Source organism: Alligator sinensis, unplaced genomic scaffold (genome assembly GCF_000455745.1).
Source record: "Alligator sinensis unplaced genomic scaffold, ASM45574v1 scaffold210_2, whole genome shotgun sequence".
NCBI lineage: Eukaryota > Metazoa > Chordata > Crocodylia > Alligatoridae > Alligator > Alligator sinensis.
Window position 1 is genome coordinate 2438147 of NW_005841946.1, and position 21370 is coordinate 2459516.

Sequence of the window (21370 nt, forward strand, 5' to 3'; positions counted from 1 at the left end):
TCTGGCTTCTTCCACCTTAGCCAAATTGAGGTTGAGCTGTTGGACTCTGCATAGACCTGGACTGGGGGAAGCGGGGGGCCCTTCTGAACTGGAGGGTCTGTGGGACATGTAGGAAGAGGGAAAACATGCACACGTATAAATGGCACAGGAAGGGAATGGCCAGCTATCACCGATGCAAGGACAGGAAGGAGGGCCCAGTGGTGGGGGTGTGAGCCTGGGGCTGGGGAGACCCAGGTTCAAATTCTACGCTCCATCACGGACTCTGTGCGTGACCTCGGCCAAGATACCTAGCCTCCCCAAACCACAATCCCCATCTGTCAAACAGGAAGAGGAAGTTATAGCACTTCTCTGCCTTGGGTGGGAGTTGAGATGTGTATTCAGGTATACGTGGGGGTATGTATTAAAGGTGGTGAGGGGCTCCAAAGTGCCACAAATAGATAGAATAAGCGTTAAGGATTCCACGAATGATCCCGTTAACACCACTAAGCAAAACAAGTAATGAAAACAAGATACGCATTCATCTCAATCTCTCTAGCACTGACCGACTGTGGTGAGCCAAGTTCTTGCTGTCTGCTATTGCATGCGAGGGAAAAATGAATGCATTTGCAACATTTTTATGGTACAGAGATCCAAGTGCAGAGATCAAGGCAGGCCCCTCCGAAGGGCTGACTTACTTGACCAGGCCAAGAGCAGGTGGGAAAATAGCAGCCTAAAGAGATGAACCGACTGCCCTAGAGATGAATAGCTCAGGTATCCAGAGCCCCAGTCCTGCATCCTTCTGCTTCTCTGTGACAGCATTTACTTTCCTTCCCTTAATATTGCCTTGACGAATGCTGTTTTCACGTTACCTTCCAAGTCTTTACGATACAAAGGGTGGAACCAAGACCGACCTGGGGACTCCAACAAAAGCCTCCTCGGTCTGTCTAGCACTGACTGACTCAGCAAGAAAGGCTTTGAATGGGGACAGTAGGAAAAGCTGTCTGAATTCAGAGCACCAAGCCCACAGCAAGCTGGGAACTTGCCCGCAGCTTCTACCTCAAGACACTTTCTCATATAATTTACAGTGAACAATTAATTTTGAGCCTGACAGCAGAGACCCCTCAACTCTTATGTGCCTGCGAGGGGTTTCCAAGAGACACACTGCAGTGACCTGCCTCCAAATTCTGACAGGGTTTCATGGATAATAATTAGGCTAGCCCCCAGGGCTGGGATCACGACCCTTGTTTCTCTCACGTCCATCTCCATTGCTTTCATCCCTTTGAGAACCGCAGGCAGAGCAGGACAGAGGTGACCGTATGGGCAGAAAGCAGTTGCTGAAATAACTAAGCAGTACCTCACAGTCCCACGGCTCTTTCTTACCTGCTGCTGCGACGGGTGCCTTCTCGGTTTTGCCCTTCCACACTGCTGCGTAGCCATCTTCGTGCTTATTGAAGGCCACCAACTTCACCTCATAGAGTCTCCCAGGAGCTGTGGAAATCAACAAGGTTTTTGATTGTACAAAAAGAAAATCCCTTGCCAGAAGCTAATTATGCTTCAAGACATCAAAGGATTTTAAAATCCCTGGGTTCCTTCCTTGGGTTTATAGGGTTTCAAGTTTAAGCACTGGCTAATCTCTCTACCCTGCGATGTGCTGTCAGCCCTTAAAGCGGTAAAGAAACCAAAGCCAACAGCAGCAAGGTGATTTGCCCTGGGTCACAGAGGGAATCGGTGGCAGAGCACACCAGATGTTCTGGACCCCCCCAATCTTGGGCCCTTGCATTTAGCTAGTGAAATACCCTCACATGGCATAAAAACCCCATCATATCAACCTCCTGCATGGCAAGAGGACAGTGCTTAAAATGCTTCAAGAGATGCTTGTGCTCATCTGGACTGGGATTCTCTTGAGAAAGTCGGAATAATCCTGGGAAAATCCATCTGGTTGCTGACCCTGAGTGTTTCACTCGTATACTTTATCTCACATACTTTCCACAGCAACGTAGGCTCTGACTTCAGACTAACTGCCTAGGTGCAGTGCTGGTGAGCACTAAGTAATCCCAAAGACTGAGCTTACTACCAAAAAAACCCCAAACCTCTCACGTTCCCCTCTCTCTCTCTCATGCACACGCAGCAGTATGGATGCCCCCCATCCAACATAAACAGACACCCTGTACTGAGTTGATCCATGTGCATTAATAACATCCTGGAAAATCTAGAAAAGATAGGGGGTCCTGTTCTCAAAGCCCCTCTCATTTGAGTGCCAGCCTGGTGGGTGAATCTGTTTCAGGGCAATTCATGGCCTTGCTGTCTGAGTGACATGAGATCTCGCCCCCACCCCCAGGCACAGTTCTGATCAGAAAGAGACCTCGTACCATCACACAGGGAATAAGAGGACATTACAGAGCCACATCTGGTAGTTAGTTGCATGTCCAAAACTTCTACTGAAGTCAACAAAGGATTCGGGTGCCCAGGAAATTACCAAATCAGGCCAAAGCATTTCTCCTCTACAGACAATGACCCGTAGTTTTCAACAGCAAAGCAAACTGCCATGCCATGCACACAAAACCCACCACAGCAGCAGCAGGAGCCGGTCCCTTTGCCAGGCAGAATCACCAACACGGGGCATTTTTGGAAGGAACTCGCCACCTCGGTGCCAATGGCCATGCTTCCACTGGCCCACGAGAGACAGAGCTGGGCTCACAGAGCCCGCCAGCGGCAGCGTCTGCCCTGCATTATGGGCTGCAGCAGATGCCAAGCACAGCTCCAGCACGCCAAAAGGCTGTTTCAAAGCTGGCTTGCCCCTTTCTTCTCATCTTTCACAAACTCAGGCACTCTCCTGCCATGTTGGGGTACATTGGAGTCCATCTTGTATAGAATCATTTATTCGAGGAAAGATGCAAAGTTTTTAAATAGAGACCAGCAGGCGATTATCTTCCCGGACACCCCGTCCCTTGTTGAGAAATGCAGTAAAAGCCGCCCGCAGTCGCCTTGGTTCCCTCGGCCACACAGAGTTGATGAAGTTTGTTAATTAGGGATGTGCCCATTCATTCCCTGCCCTGATGGATCACCAGCTCCCTTGCCAAGACAATGCAAGCCGCACAAAGGCTTCTTATTTATGCCCATTTTATTATTACTGCTCCAATTATGCTCCCAGGCCTTAATGGTGCCAATTACCCTGAGGGTGTTGGAAAGGCTCTTGCTGCTTCACAGCACATGTTCACATCCTGAATATAAAAACATTTCATCCACATTTTTCTCGCTGAAAGGATCCCATAAGCAAACATGGTTTTGTTTGCCTCAAAGGCAGCACTGGCAAGAAAGGGAACCGGCTGACCCGCATTCCTGCCCTCTCTGACCAAAGGGAAACTTCTGAAATGTGCCGAGACACAGGGCTGTGAAAGATGGACGACAGAAGGGCCAGGTCCTCGGGCTCAGTGAAACGTGACTGATTCACAGCCCTTCCTCCCCAGGGTGCCTGTGCAGAGTGCCATGAAGAGTGCTGTTTTCTCCATTTCACATCCCAGGAAGGCCGGACGGGAAACAGGTAAGCCATGAGGGAGATCTAGATGTCCCAGGACACAACCCACCTTGGAAGAGCCTGGATGATGGTGGGAAGGAAAGGACAAGTCTTCTCATGTCAGGACAGGCCCTAACACCTGACTGGAGGAATAAGATTGTTCTCTCTAAATATCATGGGCGAGACTGAACAAAAATAGGAGCTAAAGTTGAGCTTCTTGATCTTGAAAATGTGGCGAAATTGTCAATAGTACTAAGCAGCTCCCACCGGTGCCTGGAGTAGCAAGTGGGGTGCAGATGCAAATCCCCCCATCTTACCCCATTCCTGACTGTGGATGTGCAAGTAACCCCACTGCAAGCAGCTGTAGCACCATTTGCTCCTTCCATTATGGAGCATCCTGATCTCTGGAAGTGAGAGCACGTCCAACTTGAATTACAAGGCATAATACTGCCAACAAGGACCATGCCCCATATCAAATGGCACTGCCCCGTATCAATACCCCACTGTGCCCCATATCAAATGGCCCTGGAAGCTAAGACCATGCTAAGCAGGAACATCTCATCACCAAAGCCTTTGGAAAAATCAGGCTTTGCAGCCTGAGCCTTGCCTCCCCCTTGCTTATACTGCAGGGCCAGATGTTTGCGCTCTTGCAGCATGCAGCCTGGACGTTTCATCAAGCTGTCAAGACCCTCTACTGGAACTCGGAGGCCACATGAAAACAGAGCTTTTCCTCACTTCCATCACACGTGTGATTAAATATAATCAGAACAATCTAGTCCAGATAATTCCAAACGGGCAATCAGGATGATTGCGTAATCTATCCAATATGCTAACTACAGCGTTGCATCCATTTTCAAAGGGATTAATTTGGGCGCTAACTCTACCACTTTCCCCTACACCAAGAAATACCTGATTTCACTGAGATGACTCCCAGAGGAAGGTGCTACTTACTAGTTATAAATATGGACAGCAAAATGAGGTCCTTAGTGGTTATTTTCCTTTTAAATCGGAGCCCAGATTGCTGCATCCTGTCATTAATTATTAATTGCTGGAGTAAGACTAAGGACATATCTCCAAGTCAACAAGAGAGTTCTTGGAGCGCTACTTCTCTCAGGGTCAAGCCTTTGTCTAGATTTAGGGAATCTATGTCTGGATTAATGCTGTATTGAAACTTTTTCATGAATGAGTCTCCCACCCTGAAATGGACTTTCCAGACTGGCTACAATGGAGAGTCATTAAGGACTGTACTCCAGCCACACAATAGGCATGCCAGGGTTATTAGCTGAAGGCCAGAACTGGAGGAGGCTGCAGTAGCTCTCTTACTGCAGAGGGCTGGATGATGGAAAGTTACCCAAGGCAGGACAAAAGAGCTCAATGTTAAAAGGGAGGCTTATTAACAGGGAGAATCCTCACAAAGGCATGTAGGAATCACTGGGCAGGAGAGAGGAGGTGATGGACAGGCTGTCAGGAAAGGGAGGTCCCAGTCTGGCTATTAGCAGCAGCTCTGTAAGCTGTACTGAAGATGCTGGCCCATCCCAGAGGATCTTGACTTGGGTCCAAAGAATACTGCGGAGTAGCAAGGAAACGAAGATGAGAAAATGTGGGCAGGGTTTATCGCTTTTGTTTAGGTCTGTTGGACCAACACTTTGCAGTAAAGAGCAACGGTGTGTTCAGACACTCTGTGCAAAGCCCATCTGCATGCCTCTAGCTTACACCTGCCACATGCTCCTGGAGGATTAAGCCGCAGCCCAAAGCCCCTGTCTCTGGACTCCAAAGAGCATTTCAGTTATGGGGGAAACTGAGGTGGCAACACCATTCCTTAAGGACCTGCTCACAAGGGTCTGCACCCTGCAAGTATGCCGGGAGGCCCCAAGATCGAGGCAGCACCTGGACACCGTTTGCACTCCAGAGGCACACAGCTTGCAGCAGAGTCAGAAGCTGTTCCCTGCGAAGCGAGTGTCCTGGATCTGCAGCAAATGGCAGAATTAGACAGACAACAAGGATCTATTTCTATTTCCTACACAAGGAGTTTTCCGACTCCCTCACTTCCCACTGCTCCTTACCCAGACCCAGTCTCTCCAGCTGCTCATGTGACCCGTACTCGCTCACAGGTGAGCACCTAACTCACATGAACAGTCTTCTGGAAATCAAATGACTACTCATCTGAGTAGGTACTTGCCAACATAAGGGTTGTATAACAGTCTCAAATTAGAAATATGCTTAAGGTTGCAATTGGAAATGTGATTTATACCCATGCTAGCTCTCTGGTAACTAGCACAGGTCATGAGAAAGCTGTATCGGCAAAAACTTCTGGCAGGCTTGTACAACCCAGCCTGGAGTCCTGGGAGACACCCCAAGGTGTGTACCCAAGCTCTAGACAAGACTACTACACCTTCACACACTGGTGGCTGGCCAAGGTGGCTCAAGGGTACCTATGTGTGCTGCCTTCACATCTCCCCTTGCAGTGAAGATATGCCCTTCCTCCAAATCACAATGGGCTTTTGCCTCTTGTTTCTCACTCCCAGAAGCTTTTGCCTTCTCAGCATACGACTGGCCCATCCAGACCCTTCCTCTCCCAAGGATGTGGGAGCAATCATGCAATGTGGGGAGGAGGGAGAATAAACATAACGAGAACATCTCCAGTGGGAAGAAATCCGAGACTGTTCACAACACAAGGATAGTTAATGCACATCAACCAAATCATAAGGAAACCATCAAGACTTGATTGATGCCCAAATTTAAGGAAGTAATTATGGAGGAACAAGCAGTCTTCTGAGTATTGGCATGCCAGAGCATTTGGAACCAATTCAGATAATTCCCAAGTCACTATTAACCAGCCTGCCGGTGGTAAGGACAGCGCATGATAATATTCACATGCGGTTTCCTCAGTGTAATAATTACAACTCTAAATTCTTCAGTAACTTGTAACTGTTAACACCCTCCAAATGCTACTAGGAGGCCCAGCCATCTCATGACTCAAGAAACAGACTCAGAGATGTCACAAGCTGTCTTTCTGCGAGTTGAAGGTCAAGGCATCCACAAGCAAGCCATGGCAAGGTAAGACGTGTAAAACAGGCCAGTGGGGGAAATGCTTGGACTGCTGTTCCAACAGTGTGGCTTGGTTGATAAAGCAAAGCTGTGTGTAACGTGGAACAGCCCCTTGGCTGGGGAAAAAAGTCGGCCTACCTGCTGCGACTCTTGGTGGAGCAACGCCAACCCACACTAGCTGGGATCTGTCCCCTAGATTCCCCTCTGCGGATTAACCAACTAGCTACCGGATGCGACTACTACAATAAAGATGCATGAGACACAGAAGGAAAGGAGTCTGAACAGGAGACATCCATGTAAAAAAAATGCATCTGACGTGAGTGACTTCTTCCTCCAGTTCTTATTAATTGACTGATTAACTAATTACTGTGCACGGGCCTTGCTGGAGTACAGGTTAATACAACCACTGGTCAGTGCATATCCAACCCATACAAGAGACTAACAGCATGAACCAAAGTAGGCCCCAGTGCATACACAGCTAGACAGGTCACATATGACATGCACAGAAGTGCTGGGAAAGTAGCTCATTAGTTTGAGGAGCCTCAGAAGCCAACAGATAGAAAATGACTTGATCAGACGAGTACAGAACACGCCAGCAAAGGTCAGAGTGACCTGGCAACCAGGCGCTGCGCTAATTGGCGAGTGGTAGGATGTGGATGATGTCACTTAAACATGCTTTAGTAACGGGCGAGAACTAGGATTGGGTTTGATCAGCATATACAAAGGGACCAGAGAACTCTTCATACTTTGTACTGGGCTTAGGGGTGATGTTCATGCTTGTACCATGTCTGCAGATAGCCTGGCTAGCACCATGGACCAACTAGTCATGGATGGTGGTGTCTAGGCTTGTTTGTAGACATTAAATCTGGTCAAGATTTTCACACTAAGAACTGAAGTTGTGACCTTTTTTTGGAACAATGAGATTGTCAGGGGCACTGCATCACAGACCGTCTCCTGACAACACATGTACAGGCCATCCAAAGTGAAGGAGCCCAATGTGACCGGAAACACCTAGCCCACAAGCAGCACTGAGAATCAGAGAGCAACACTGACAGAGTTTGCCCCAACAACTCTGATGACTCCCTGGATACCTACACTGTGGCCAGATGCTCTATGGTGAGCCCCTTGTAGTACACCCATGCAAGCCTCTTAGCTAAAGTTTTTGTTTGGATCAAATTGTAGATTTTATCCCTTCTGTGCTTGGAACTGGTTCTCCAGCTATGAGCATTTATCCGTTCTGCTTCAGTTTCCCCGTTCTGTAAAACAGGGAGAGCTCTGGTTGGGATTAATTAGCATCTATATTTTTACTGGGGCAGGCCTCTCAGATGTATCCTTAATTTATACACAGGCTTGGAATACACGGGTATGTGTCTGGCATGGTTCTGAACTGAATTTTTAGATAAGGCCACCCACACTACTACCATTCTGACACTAGATTTAATTAGAGGTACACCGATATATCAGTCACAAATCAGATCGGCACCAATAAAAGGAAAATTGACATTAAAGCCATTGGCTTTTTTTTGGCTGCTGTAGCCAATAATGTTACCAATAAATGCCACATGCATGTGCGCAGCCACAGCATGCACATGGCCAGGAATACAGCCAGGCAGCTTGACGAGCAGCATCAGGCCAATAAGTCTGTGGAGGGGAAGGAGCATGGAGGAGGGAGGGGTGCAGGGGATAGAAGATCAAGGCCCTGACAGTGAGGGAGGGAGTGGGGCAGGGGCTGCCCAGCCAGGGCACTGAATGTGACCCCAGGGCCAGGAGCAGAAGGAAGCCGTGGGCATGTGCCCCACCAGGATTTGTGTGTGGGGTGAGGGCAGGCTGCCCGCTGGGAACTCGGGGCCAGGGGCAGCACTAGCCTCTTCCTGGTGAGGGAGGCTGGGGCTGTGCTCAGGGCGGGTGGCAGCTGGCACTGGGAAGGGTGGCTATAGCCCCCCAAGCTCCCCCTAGCGCCACCCTGGGTTGGGGATCTCTGCTCTGCTGCCTTTCCCTTGAGAGCCCTGTGCTGCGGGGAAGGCAGGTGATGCGTGGCCAGCACAGGGCTCCCAAGGGAATGGCAGCACAGCAGGGTGCCCTGAGCAGGGGCAGTACTAGGGGGAGCTTGGGAGTGGGGGGGGCACCCCAAAATTACTCATAGCTCCCCACTTCCCAGTGACGCCACTGCTGCCCGCCTTGAGCCCAGCCACGGCCCAGCCCTGCTGCCTGGAAGAGGCTGGTGCTGTCCCTGGCCCCGAGCCCACAGCAGGCAGCCTACCCTCACCCCGTGCACAGATCTGGGAGGGCACATGCCCCCCATGCCTCCCCTGGGGGTGCACGCAGTGGCGGGGAGCTGCCCCCATCCCTGCCCCCCATCTTTGCTGACTGTGGCTCCATCCCACTCCTAGCCCCGGGGACACACTCATCACCACCCTGGCTGGGCAGCCCCTACCCAGCCCCACTCCCTCCCTCACCATGGGGGCCTCAATCTGCCCCCCACGCCCCTTTCCCCCACAGATTTACCAGCAAGACACTGCTCTCCAAGCTGCCCAGATCAGCTATTTGTCAATATGGCCGGTTAATAATTGGCTACTGGTATCGGCCAAGAAAATCTTTATCAATGCACCCTTAGATTTACTCTAGTTAAACAATAAACTTTTACTATACTAATATTCAGGAGTCTCAGTATTTAAAGTTCTGCCAAAGCCTCCATTTCAGAAACCCCCTTTTAGAACTAAGTTAGCACTTGGGAGAATGGTGGTAGCTGTTCTTATAAAGAGCTGAAAGGAGGATTCACTTCTGCCCACAAATTTCTTGGAATATAACCCTGCAGTAAACCACTGGTGGGAGAAGCTATACAACTCATGCATATTTAGCAGACTCAGTAGTATACAGCAATATATATATGAAGGCATCACCAACAAATAGCCATGAGTCTTCTTAGCAGTTCTGGACTATGACTTCTATACTACAAGAGATGGATAGCATGAAACAAATGCACACTGGTAAAGAGAAAACTTAACCAGCTAACCTAGTCGAGTTAATTCATACTGCTTCACTTTCTTCTTTAGCTTTATGGGCCCTACATCCCAGCTGTCATCTTCAGTGCCGTCCGAGGGGCTTTCATCACTGGCTTCCTCCATTCCCACTTCTCGGTAGTACAGTTTGTAGCCCGATATCTGGGCATGGTTGGCTGGGGGTTGCCACATTATCAGGAGGGACTCCATCCTTGCTCGCACTTTTAACTCAGTCGGGGCAAATGGAACTAGAAAAACAATGGGAAAGAGAGCATGTTTCAGAACTCATTAGCAGGTCCTTGCATCCTGAGGGGCAGTTTTCTTTCCACGTCTGATAGGCAGGCGCAGTTATGAGTCTATCGCTACACTGGCCTACACCTCCATAGCAAGGGACCATGACAGCAGAGACTTGGTACTATGGGGGAAGCTGGCAGGGCAAGTTTGACCTTCCCTAATTGGAGCTAGCTTCAGCTCAGTCTTTAACACTGCCCATGCACTGGCTTTTGATTCAGCTTTGCATGTTGGTTTGGCTACCCAGGCATTTTTGATGGGCCTTTGCACCTCTTGAGCAGTCTAAGGAGTATCTGGGGTATAAGGTATCACCAAGCTATCCAGCAGCTTGAAGACAAGGAAAAAACATATTGGTCCCCTATAACGGAGCTACAGGTAGGGCTCTAGCGCAATAGGGATTGTGTGCTAGATCACCCTGGTGTCACCACAGCCTAGCTAGCCTTGGTCAGACCACTTGTCCACTTTCCAGTTAGGGTATCAGGGTGTTTCCTTCCCAACCTCGCATCACAGGTAAGAGAAAGGAGTCATGCCAAGCATACGAGCACCTTACCGTGCGTCTGGTTGTCCCTGTCAGGAGTGCGATGCTGCGTCCACTCCGAGGGGGCTCCATAGCCCATGCTCGTGCTGGCTGCTATGCGCACTTTGTAGACTTTATTGGGATGGAGTGAGTAAAGGGTGATTTGTGTCTCGTTTGCACCAACTTCAATAGAGGAGATCTGATCTGCTGGGGCCAAGGGGACACCAGTTAGATGTCTCCATCCCAGGCAGGATGAAATTTGCCCCTGTGAAGATGGCCAGCAGCTCAAGGTCTATGAAAGAGGTTTGGGCGAGGTGAGAGACTTCTGCGAGCTGTGGCTTTCTTTCCGGGGCCAATTTCCCTCAACATCTCCTGATCTGACCCTGATCAGGAATGTGCCCAAACTCTCAAACCTGTAGTCCATGGCCATGCTCCTGCCCTCATTCGGAGTGACATTCAAAACTAAAATACTCCCCTCTACCCCATCAACATCCAATTTGGACAGAGCTGAAACCATGAAACAGTGGGAGGTGGTCAGAAATCTCACAAGAACAGCCAACAGGTGAAAATTCCCACCACTCAAGATGGCAGACAACTCATGAGCATTCAAGATAGCAGTCAACTTGTGAGGGCAGCTAACATCTGTGGCCATCGTCTCATATTTCAGTGCCTTCCTAACTGCATCCAAGCATTAGCTTTGACTCAACCTCAAATTTGAACCAAGCACCTCAACCCTCATTCCAGCCTAAACCTTGTCCCAACCCAGACCTGAACACTGCCTTCTCATCCTGTCGTGGGTCATAGGTGTTTTCAGTGGAGCACAGTTTGAGACTTGCAGCAAAGCTACCACAATCAGCCTAGCTTGCGATGCAAAGCGCCTCGATGGTAAATGCAATGGCCATATTAAATGCTTGAGCTCTGAGGAGTTCTGGCACAGCTGTTTAACACTAAGCTGCCAAACACGCTGCCTGTGCTGCATGCATTTCCAAAGGGTTGCAGTGAATATCAGGTGCTGGGCAGGCATTTTTGGGTGCTGGGTAGGAAAAATAAAAACAAGAACCAGATGTCTTGGTGCAGAACATGAACACAAATCACAGACGTGGGAAGGTAGCTGATACTTTACCACATGCTCCGACCCCTACTTGGCAGGAAGCACATACCCTGGTGTGGAGAGGCTGCAGCACTGGCACAGTGTTGGAACTGCAGCGCTAGACAGTGCTGGAAGTTAGCACAGATGGAACCAAAATAATTCTTTGCATACAGCATAGGAAAGCTTTTCTGGCCCCACTGAAAGCTTATGGTTTTGCTTAACTTAACGATATCAATAAAACCAGACAAAGCCCAAACTTGGAAACTGCGATGTCCGTAGCATGCCAGGATCGTTGTTTATATTTTGCCATGACGGTCTGTTTTACTAGAATTGCTTTTCAGGTTAATGAAATCCACCTGCCCTATAAATACGAAACTCCTTTCAGAATACAGACAGTGCAAAAGACAGTCGAACGCCGTCACTCCACGTGGGTCACGTTAGCCTGCGCCAAAGGCAAATCTCAGTCCAGTTACCCAGGAGGTCATATCCACAGACAAAGCAATGGCAGTTCTCAGCAGAGAAAGGCCAAAAACAGAACGGGCTATAGGAACAAATCTGCTGTTTAATCCTTTCAAGGTGAAGTCTGAGGCCCTTTGGTAGGAAGGACAGGGGAACCTGCACGGCTGTATGTCTGTCGGGGCAGACAGAGGACTCCAATCCCTGTGTTTCAACCCTGGAGCCTTCTCCCAACACTACACTCACATATGATGCACTCTGGAGAACTGCAGTGCAAGCTACATACTCCAAGCTCTGCTTCTCGTGTAAACTGCAGCCTTACCTTCCTTGAGGGTGCAGTAGTCAATTTTGTATTTCGTAATCCTGCCATTGCTCAGCTCAGGAGGAAGGGGCAGCCAGGTGACTCTGATGTCAGCAGGGGTTGTGCTTGACAAGGAGAGCTGAGGGGCTGCACTAGGCACTAGGAGAGAGGCAAGAAAAAGATGAGACTTCTCCACAGTCTGCAAGCAACAGCAAACAGCTACTTCCATACATGTGACTGGAGATTAGCTCTGATTCGGAGCCTACACATTTATACACTGGCGCTGACTCTCTTATTTCTCTCGCTGTCCCACTCCTCTAGTCATGAGAACCCTGGTTGTTCCCTAACATACACTACCACAACTGCTGATAACATGCTGTTGACGAGGATGCTAACCCTGGGCTCCTCACTGGTTCAGTGCCAGAGGACAGGGGGGTGTGTCTGGGAAAGACGAATAATATACCCCCTGCATGGACTGCCCTTATAACCTAGGGCCAGCAATGGCACCTACGCTGCTCTAATGCATGACGTTCACAGACAGTGACCAGGCTGCTCGGGCAGTATGCCTGGATTTCAGAGAGCTGAGGACTGCATTCCCCATTGCCTATCTCCCCGTCTATGGAACGTAACCATTTCAGGACAGGCAGAAGTGGGTTTCAGAGACACCAGCCTAGGCCTGCTCAACACACCATCCTCCAGTGTCTGAACAATGATGGGTGTGGATGTCCGACTCGCTCCCAGCTGGGAGTAAGCGACCACATAGAAGACGTAGTTGGTGCTGGGCTCCAGGTCTTTGACTTGCAGCTCCGTGGTGTCGTTGTTGACAGCAAACTGATACTCCACATTATCTGTTCCTAGGGACAGAAGTCAGAGCGCTCAGCAGTGCAGCGAGCAGCCAGGCAGTCACCAGCGACCTCCCTCCAAATCCCTTCTCCCATGGCCTCTTCGACATAGTTACTGCTTAGCCCTTCCCTTCCCCATGCCGGCCTCCCCCAGGGTCTGTCACCCATCACTGCCCGATGATGATCAGACTTCACTCTCCAGGCAGGGATTATCGGCCAAGCCCTAACTCTACCTCCACACATTTAAATGTTACTCACACAGCCATGGTACAGCCTTCTGAGTGTGCTCAGAAGGGCAGGTGTGGCTGCACAGACTGATCTGCCTAAGGACCAAAGTGCCTCTTTGGCAGCTATACAGGGATGCGCACCTAGCACAGACATGCAAAGGAGCCAACCCTTAGGGAGCCAAGCCTCTGATTCACATCATAACTCCCCATGCCTAACCTTACATGTCCAATTTGGATCATTTTAGCCAGTGGCTCCAGACACAAAGAACAACTCTGAAATTGTATATAGTCACTGAAGGAAAACATCATGGTAAAAGTAATAAACATGGCCTCTAAAATCTGCTGGGTGGAAGAAGGATCGAAGGGCACTCACCTGCCCAATATGGGTGCACAGTAACTAGCGGGTGCCATGCACTACAAGTGCGCAAGTGGTTATGCAAGGCTAAAGAAGGTCTCTGGTCCTTTCGTGCCAATAATGGCAAGCGCAGCAATGCTGGATGAACTGAGGCTGGACTACTCTGAAACCCCTCCGATACACCAGACGGCACTAATCTGCGTGGGATGGTGATGATGTTCCAATAGGCACTATTTTTCTGGAGGGGTGTTGCAAAGCCCAGGCTTCTGCTACCTAAACTATCCTGGGCTAAACACACCTCATCCCCCACCCCCACCCCTGGCTGAAGGGTGAGATAAGCAACAACCAACAGGCACTTTTGCTTCTGCAGCCCCAGCCATACTGTCTCCTGCTCCTTGAAGGGCCCTGTCCTACCTAGCCCAAAAGGAATACAAAGCCTTCGTATCCCTTCCCCTGCACACAGACAGCATGTACCTGCAGCCTTCTGGTAATGCAAGGAGAAGCCAATGATTTGATCACTGTGGTATTCTGGGCGCTCCCAAGACACCAAGACTGTCGTGCTGGTCAGGGAGACCGCGGACACCCTCTTGGGAGCGCTGGGCAACCCCTCCCGCACGATGACCGAGAGCTTGGCTGTGGCACAGGCCAGGCCCAGCCTGTTTTCTGCCACACACTGATAGTAGCCGGCATCCTCCAGCCCAATCTGATTGATCACCAGGCTGCCGCTGCTCTGGATTTTCACACGCCCATTGGACTGGAGAGCCTCCCCATTCTTCAGCCAGTGGAGGGCAGGGGCTGGCTCCCCTTCTGCTTTGCAGACAAACCTGGCAGTGCTGGCACGGGTACGAGAGATGGTTTCGGGGGCCTGGGAGATGCTGGGCAGAGCTGGAAGAAGAGTAGGGAGAGAAATCTATAAAAGAAAAAGCAGCACAAATCCCCGTCTTGCTGCTCCAAGCCAAGCCTCATTCTAGCTCTGGTCCCAAGCAAACTCTAATTTAGATTACGTCAACAACAAAAAAGAAATCTGTATCGACTCATATGCTCACAGCTGGGTTTCCCCAGCGGCCTCCGTCATATTGAAAGTTAATTGCCGATACCAATTTTCACAGGGGAACTTGGAAAGGGGGGGAAAAAAAAGACTTCAACAAGGAAAGAAAAAGTGTAACGGTATTAATGCTGCTGAGAAATCTTCCCTAAACCAGAGAGTAATTCATTCTGATTATGTCCTCTCTCAGAAACAGCAGGGGCTGTGAGCATCCTCTCCCAGGGACCTCCTGAACACAACTCCAGGCCAATGGCAATTACCCAGAGTCACATTTGTGTCCAAAATGTTTCTTGTCACCACTCACCAAGGACCCGGAGCTCAGCGGCCGCGGTGACAAATTGCCTGGTTTGGGGTTTGTTAGCACGACAAACGTACACGCCGGAGTGGTGGGGCTGGGTGTGAGGAATCAGAAGGTTGGTCCGTCCCAGCACGATCACATCGGTGGAGATGGGCTTTCCATCTGCAGAGGAAACGTGTGGCAGACACCAGGGTTACATTAGAGATGAGGCGAGTTTTGAGTCTGGCTTCCATCACAGCCTTTCCACCTGGCTTTGGCCACGTCACTTGGCCTCTGGGGCCTCACACCCTATGCTTTATCTTGGCTATTTAGGCTCTCTGCGGAAGGAACTTTCCTCCCATTAACGGTCTGTCCAGCCTGGGCCCGTTCAGGCTAGCAGGGTCATGAACTCTCCTGGTTTTCACCCACTTCTCTGCTCTCCCCACTCTGGAAGGGATAAGAACCAACCAGGCAAACTGCAGCGCTGCAGATTTTAGGGGCATTCGCTTCCTTGGTTGTTGGGAAAGATGCACTTCTCTGCCTGCCTGCATACCATGGTTGAGCCAGCTGGCTGCCCAGGTCCACCTCAGCCTAGGAACACACGGGCTACATGCCAATGCCTTCTGCACTCCTGTCATTGCCTCTGCTCAGTCCGGCTCGGCTCTCTGCTCCCACAGAGAGGCAGGTATCAGCAAGTATCAGCAAGGGACCAGCAGCCTTGAGGAGTTGCAGAGAGACGACAGGAACGGTGCAGACTACCGCAGAGCCAAATGAGGGCTTGTTGTTAAAGGAGAGACAAAACCTCTGACCTGGACCTAAAGGACACCCCCCCCACAACCATACGAAAGATCTGGCCAATAACAGGCTGAACCAGCTTTGGGATAATTGAGGATGCAATGAATTTTGCCAACTCTGCTCATTAAACTAGGCCCAGCTCTCAGCTGTTCCACACTGCTGGGATAGAAGAAGGGAAACGATGGCTCTGACCCCAGACTCTAGGCTGGCCAGGAGCCAAAAGAGGCCCTGAAGTGATTGAAAACGATCTCGGTCCCTGTGCCAACTGCACTGCTGTCTGGCAGGCTTCCTCCTGGCCCTCGAGGTGCCACCGCCGCAGAGAGTGGGCAAGAGCTGGTGATGTGGAGCCAGCTGTGCCTTTGGGGGAGTCCTCAAGGAGTTTCCTGTTTGCTTTGTGCCATGAGGGAACTGAAGGCAGTGCTGGGAGCTCAAAGCCATGAGATCAGTGCCAGGGCTTTATGTAGGTGCCGTGAATAACCTGCAGGCTCTGGGCATGGGTTGGGGTGGCAGGCTCTTGGGCTCATCTCACCCTTGCTGGTGGCACCTCTACACTTATAAACCCCACTCCCTGCTGAAAGACGAACCTTCATCCTCTCTTCCCGGTTACCACCCTGGTGGTGCTGGCCTTTCGGAGGGCAGAGGCTAAAACCCCTTCCTTGCTCTGCAGCCCGGTCTGGCTGCACTCAGTCAGGATCAAGGCATGGGCTCCCTGCGCTCAAGGGGAGCTCCCTGTGCCTCTACGCAGGGCTCTGGGGATCGCAGTGCTACTCACCGCACACTGTCAGCGGGGCATGTGGCTGCGAGTTCATGCCCTTGGCAGGGCTGGCACCACAGCAGCATGAACTATGCCATTGAGCAGGGTCCCAAGCTAGTCAGGAGCTCTGCTGCATTATGGTCATGTTTTAGCTTTGCTGCTTAGCCAAGGGGCCACAAACTGAACCTCTACAGAGGGCTGGCCTCTGTCAAAGCCAACAGAGGCCTGTCTAGATGGCCTCACAGTTGAGTAACGCTGCATCCAAACGAGGAACATGACTGCACAGACGTTCTGCATGCACAGGCCTTGCTGAAAGGCTAAACTCAGGCCAGGCTGCAGTGCCCTCCAGCGGGCAGCCTGCAATAGGAAGCTCCTAGATGGGGTCCGCACAGCACTTTGGAGGGAGTCAACAGCACTACTGAGTGCCAGTGCCAGTTAGCCTGCTTCCTTGCTGCTTACCCTGCCTAAAGCAACACAGACATGACTGCACTGCTTCTGGGTTAAGAAAGTGTTAGAAGTGATGTTGTGGTTGTGACGGTCCAGGAATTATGTGAGAGGCAAAGTCAGACATGCTTTCAAATGCAAAGCGTTCTCTCTCAGGTCTGAGGAGAAAAGCAACAATCGAGCCCTCTCTAACCTCACTAGCTTCGTGCTAGCACCTTTCAACGGCAAGCTTGGGAACAAAAATTCCTAAATTGCCTGGACACTAGGAACTAAGGACTTCACGCCCATGGTGGTTAATGGCACATTGTAACATACCCGATTCCACAATTCCTCCCGCAGGGAAGGTGATAATGATCCTCCTTCCCGTGGATACATCTTGATCTCCCAGTAATCAGCTTAGTTCTTCTGCTAATTGTTTGTCTGCTACCCCCAGGAATTTTCTTTTCTCCTCCCCTCCCCGCTCACATTTAATGTTTCTATCAACTACTTCTTACTACAGCTAGTCATTGTGCTTGCTTTTCTCCCCGGACCTGAAGAAGATTGTCTCACATTCAACAGCTTGTCTAATGCTGTCCCAACTACGCAAAAGTTTATTGATCTGATAAAAAAATATCACCCTAAGAAACCTTTGCATTTGGGCTACGAGGCAGCCTCTGCCTGAAGTAATGCAGCACTTTTGAGTATGCCACGGGAAGATCTGGGAAGCTCAGTGTATGGACACAGCCCTGGCTGCACAGAAGAGAGGTCATAATCTGACCGCCAGATGACACCCCAGGACTCAGTACCAATCCTAGAGGAACCAGCAACTCAGCGACGCAGGCCTCGCTCCCTCCGAAGCATAGCAATGAATACTTTAGGAAACACGGGAAAGCTGGGCACGGCTAATTATGTCTTCGATATATAGGACGAAAGGCAAGCATTTCTGCCTGAATGATTTAACTGCCCTGCTTTGAATTTCCAATGCTGGGTCCAGTGAGCTGCTTCTTATTTTTGCAGGGTGGCTACAAATGCAAAAACATTGCCTGTTAAGGCTAAAAACACACTGGATTTCTCCCGAGACAAAGGCTTTCGTCCTGGGATCCTGCAGACCTACAAGCCCACAGTCCCCAAGTACCCGTGAAGTACCATAACAACCCCACACCCCAAATCTGAGCTAATTTAAGTTAATTGCCACGCCAGTTGTATGCGTAAACAATTGTTCTGTACCTGTTTTGATGGAGTCATAAACCCAAGACAATCAGACCTGGGAAAAACCCAAAGTCTGTTTTTAGCCTGAAGGGCTATCTATGTCTTTCCCAGGTGATGTCTCAAATGCAACCTGTTTTCAGTCCTGAGACAGAAACATCCCAAAGAAAGACTGATTGGATGCAGTGGCCCTGGGGTGATGGACAGGAGAGCCTTGGGCACCAACATGGATTTTTGAAAGCGATCATCAAAACACTTTTTCTGAAGAAGCGACTGCCAGAGAGAGACTGAGAACGGCCCGAGTCAACGGTCTCCAGGGCTTCTGAAACGCCTAACAAAGCCCCTGTGATAGTAGCAGCCTGCGCCTGCATGTACATCACCAGTACATCTGCATGCACTTAAAAATACTGTTGCTCAGACTCAACCTCCACTGAGTTGGCCAAACTGGCATGCCCATAATGGGGATTTTATTTATTTATTTTTTTATAGGAGGCCCTTAAATGTTGAAAAGATGTTTCTCATGCTGGGCGAGCCGGCGAGGTAACAGGTTATTTTTGCAAAGCTACAGCCGCTGCGATGGAATTCCCACTAACCTTCTGGAACCGCTACAAAAGAAGTGTTGGGAAGCCGAGTGCCATGCGCTGACCTTCAAAAGCTCGGGCTCGTGCAATATGACCATGACCAATTTAGATCAAAAGGCATCCAGTAACTAGAATTGTGGATACTTTACAGATCAAACAGCTACAAAATAAACGGCAAGCTTTGTAGCACTGCAGACTTAATTAGGGATCCCCGCCTCAGAAAAGATACTCGAGCTGCCTCAGCCATGGCCCCCATGTTGGGCACCTGCATACCTTTTCCCTTTTAATGGATTTTAAAAATAAAGTGTCCATGGGTTCCTCTTGACATCAAAAGGCTCCTTGGCTTTGTTTCACATACCCTGGCGTATCCAAGAGACGAATGGCGTGGGGTCGGCGGAAGCCATACACTCCATCACCGCGCTCTCGCCAGCTACCACGGTGGTGTTCTCGGGGGCAGCGACGATGGTGACATCGGCAGGAAACGGTGGCTGAGAATCTAATCAAGGAAGAAGATTAAAAAAAAAAAAAAAAGATCTTTTTAAAGCAGCACAGTCCACATTTCATTTGTACCCTGACTTCCCTTACCTCCGCTGCCAGGACAACGCGCTGCGGCAAACAGGCTGCTCTTTCCTCCACATCAGGGCGGCTCAGCCCCCAGCCCAAAGGCCAGATCCAGCTGGTGGAACCGTATCATCCTGCCCACGGGGCTTCTCAAGGTCCAGAAATATAGTGGTGGGGAAGCAGAGGCAGGGCTCACTGCCACTCCCCTGCTGCCAACTCGCTGGACCAGAGGGGAGCCCTGCAGGCCAGACCATGACCACCGTGCAAGAGGTGGCAGATGGTTGGATTTAATAGGCGGAGGGAACGGAAGTCCAGATTGGGGTGGCAGGCAGGAGGATCGGGGCAATGCAGAGCTGGATCCAAAGGCACAGGGCCTGAGTGGCATGGCCTACAGCCAGATCAGGCAGCACAGGGCTGGATCAGGGCACGCAGCTGGAGCAGAGCAGCAAGGGGGCACACACCCAAGGCCCAACCCCATGCCATTCATCCAGACCCTGGAGCCAGAGCTTGGGCGCCACTGCTCCACACGAGTTACACACTTGGTTTACTGCTTGCATTTCACTCCCCTAGCCCGGCCATTTTCACCTTGGATTCTGAAGGCTTTCAGACCCTGGGCCCCCGGGCACTAGTGCCACGCTGTGGGGTTTGCAGCCGATGTACAAGTCTGCAATGGAATAAGACCTTGGTTCAGGTGAGCATTTCAGCAGAGACCTGGCCTGCATCACACGTCCTCAAGCCAAATGCCCTGACCATTATGGCAGCTCAGCTCTTCATCTGGCTTTCTGCCCCTGGATGTATGTGAACAAATCCCATCGCATGCACAGAGCTGGGGGGGGGAAGGAGGAAGGAGGGAGTCCTGTGTCAGCCCCATCTTCCATCCCCAAAGCTCAGAGGAAGGAGCAGAAAGTTTGGAGTCCGGATTCTTTCCAAGCCAAACCAGACAGCGGGAGCTGCCCAAACTCCAACGAATTTCCACCGAGACATTCAGCTCTGGGTGGACTCCATTTCTCCATTCATCTCATTTCTCTTCACTTCTACGACTTGCTTTTTAATTGAACAACATTCCGCTTAATTCATTCCTTAAAAGTATTAAATTCAGGACAAGCTCTGCTTGCCCCTGCCCCTTTGAACCAACATAAAGGACCCCATCTTCCAGAGGCAGTAATCCCAGTGTCTAATCTGTGCAGGATAAACACTTGCACTATTCCCTAGATCGCACAGCAAAGCCAACAGAACTGGATGTCACTACATCACAAAAGAAAGTTTCTGGTGATGGAATTTGTCTCATTCACAGGTAAGCCAGTGGAGAAAAATCCTCTGCCCTCATTTACCACATCTCCAGCAGGAGGCTCTGGTGATGCAGCAATGTCAGCACAGCTGTAGCAGCAGCAGCCTCACGATGTAGGCAAGGCCCAAGAACAGTGACTCCGCCATCAACACCTATGCTAATAGAGCCCACTCATTAAAATGACAGAAGGGAGCAAGCTATTTTGATTGGGGGGTAAAGACCGCATCTTAGTGTCCACAGGAAAGGGCTCACTTTGTTACATACCTGATGCACTGCAAAATGCCCACAGTTATATTACGACCTAGGACTTACATATAGCCTGTTCCATCAGGAGGTCTCTAGGAGCTAGGTATGTATTCACCCCATCTGAGGCCCATCCCTGCCATCCTAAGTTCCCTCTTGAGTGGGGAACCAGATGACAGGATAAGAGGAAAAGCCAACCTTTTCAATCATCTACAGAGGAGGTTTAATGGAGGAACTCCTGGCTCCTATCCCTGCTGCAGCAGCTCACTGGCATGGCGAATGCAGCCTCTTGGGAAGTCAGGCCTGTGCAGCCGCTTTCAGGCAAATGGTTGGGCAAGATGATTTACCTGAGAAACTGAGGGCAGAACTTGAGTCCTGCCAGCACACCTCTGCAATCCAGACAAGGCCCAGCTGGGTCTCCGCAGGCTGAATTGCTCCTTAAAGCATCTTCACTGCAGGAACTAAATGGCAAATGAAACCAGACACAGCACTGGGACAGAAGTGGGGTTTGCTGACAGGGCATAAAGAATCATAGTTAAACCTTATGCTTTCAGGGTAAACTGATCAACCGTGGAAGG

The 21370-nt window shown here is 50.3% G+C and overlaps 1 protein-coding gene across 1 annotated transcript in view; it reads right to left on the bottom strand.

Annotated features, from left to right (window-relative positions):
• LOC102378933 (immunoglobulin superfamily DCC subclass member 4) overlaps positions 1-21370 on the bottom strand; it is a 92760-nt gene that overhangs the window by 30710 nt on the left and 40680 nt on the right. The window contains 10 exon segments of the mRNA XM_025199556.1: positions 1-2; positions 5-97; positions 1360-1467; positions 9555-9788; positions 10382-10552; positions 12217-12354; positions 12885-13049; positions 14094-14504; positions 14969-15124; positions 19059-19196. The exon segment at positions 1-2 is cut by the window's left edge and continues 83 nt beyond it. Coding sequence (XP_025055341.1) covers positions 1-2; positions 5-97; positions 1360-1467; positions 9555-9788; positions 10382-10552; positions 12217-12354; positions 12885-13049; positions 14094-14504; positions 14969-15124; positions 19059-19196 — 1616 coding nt within the window.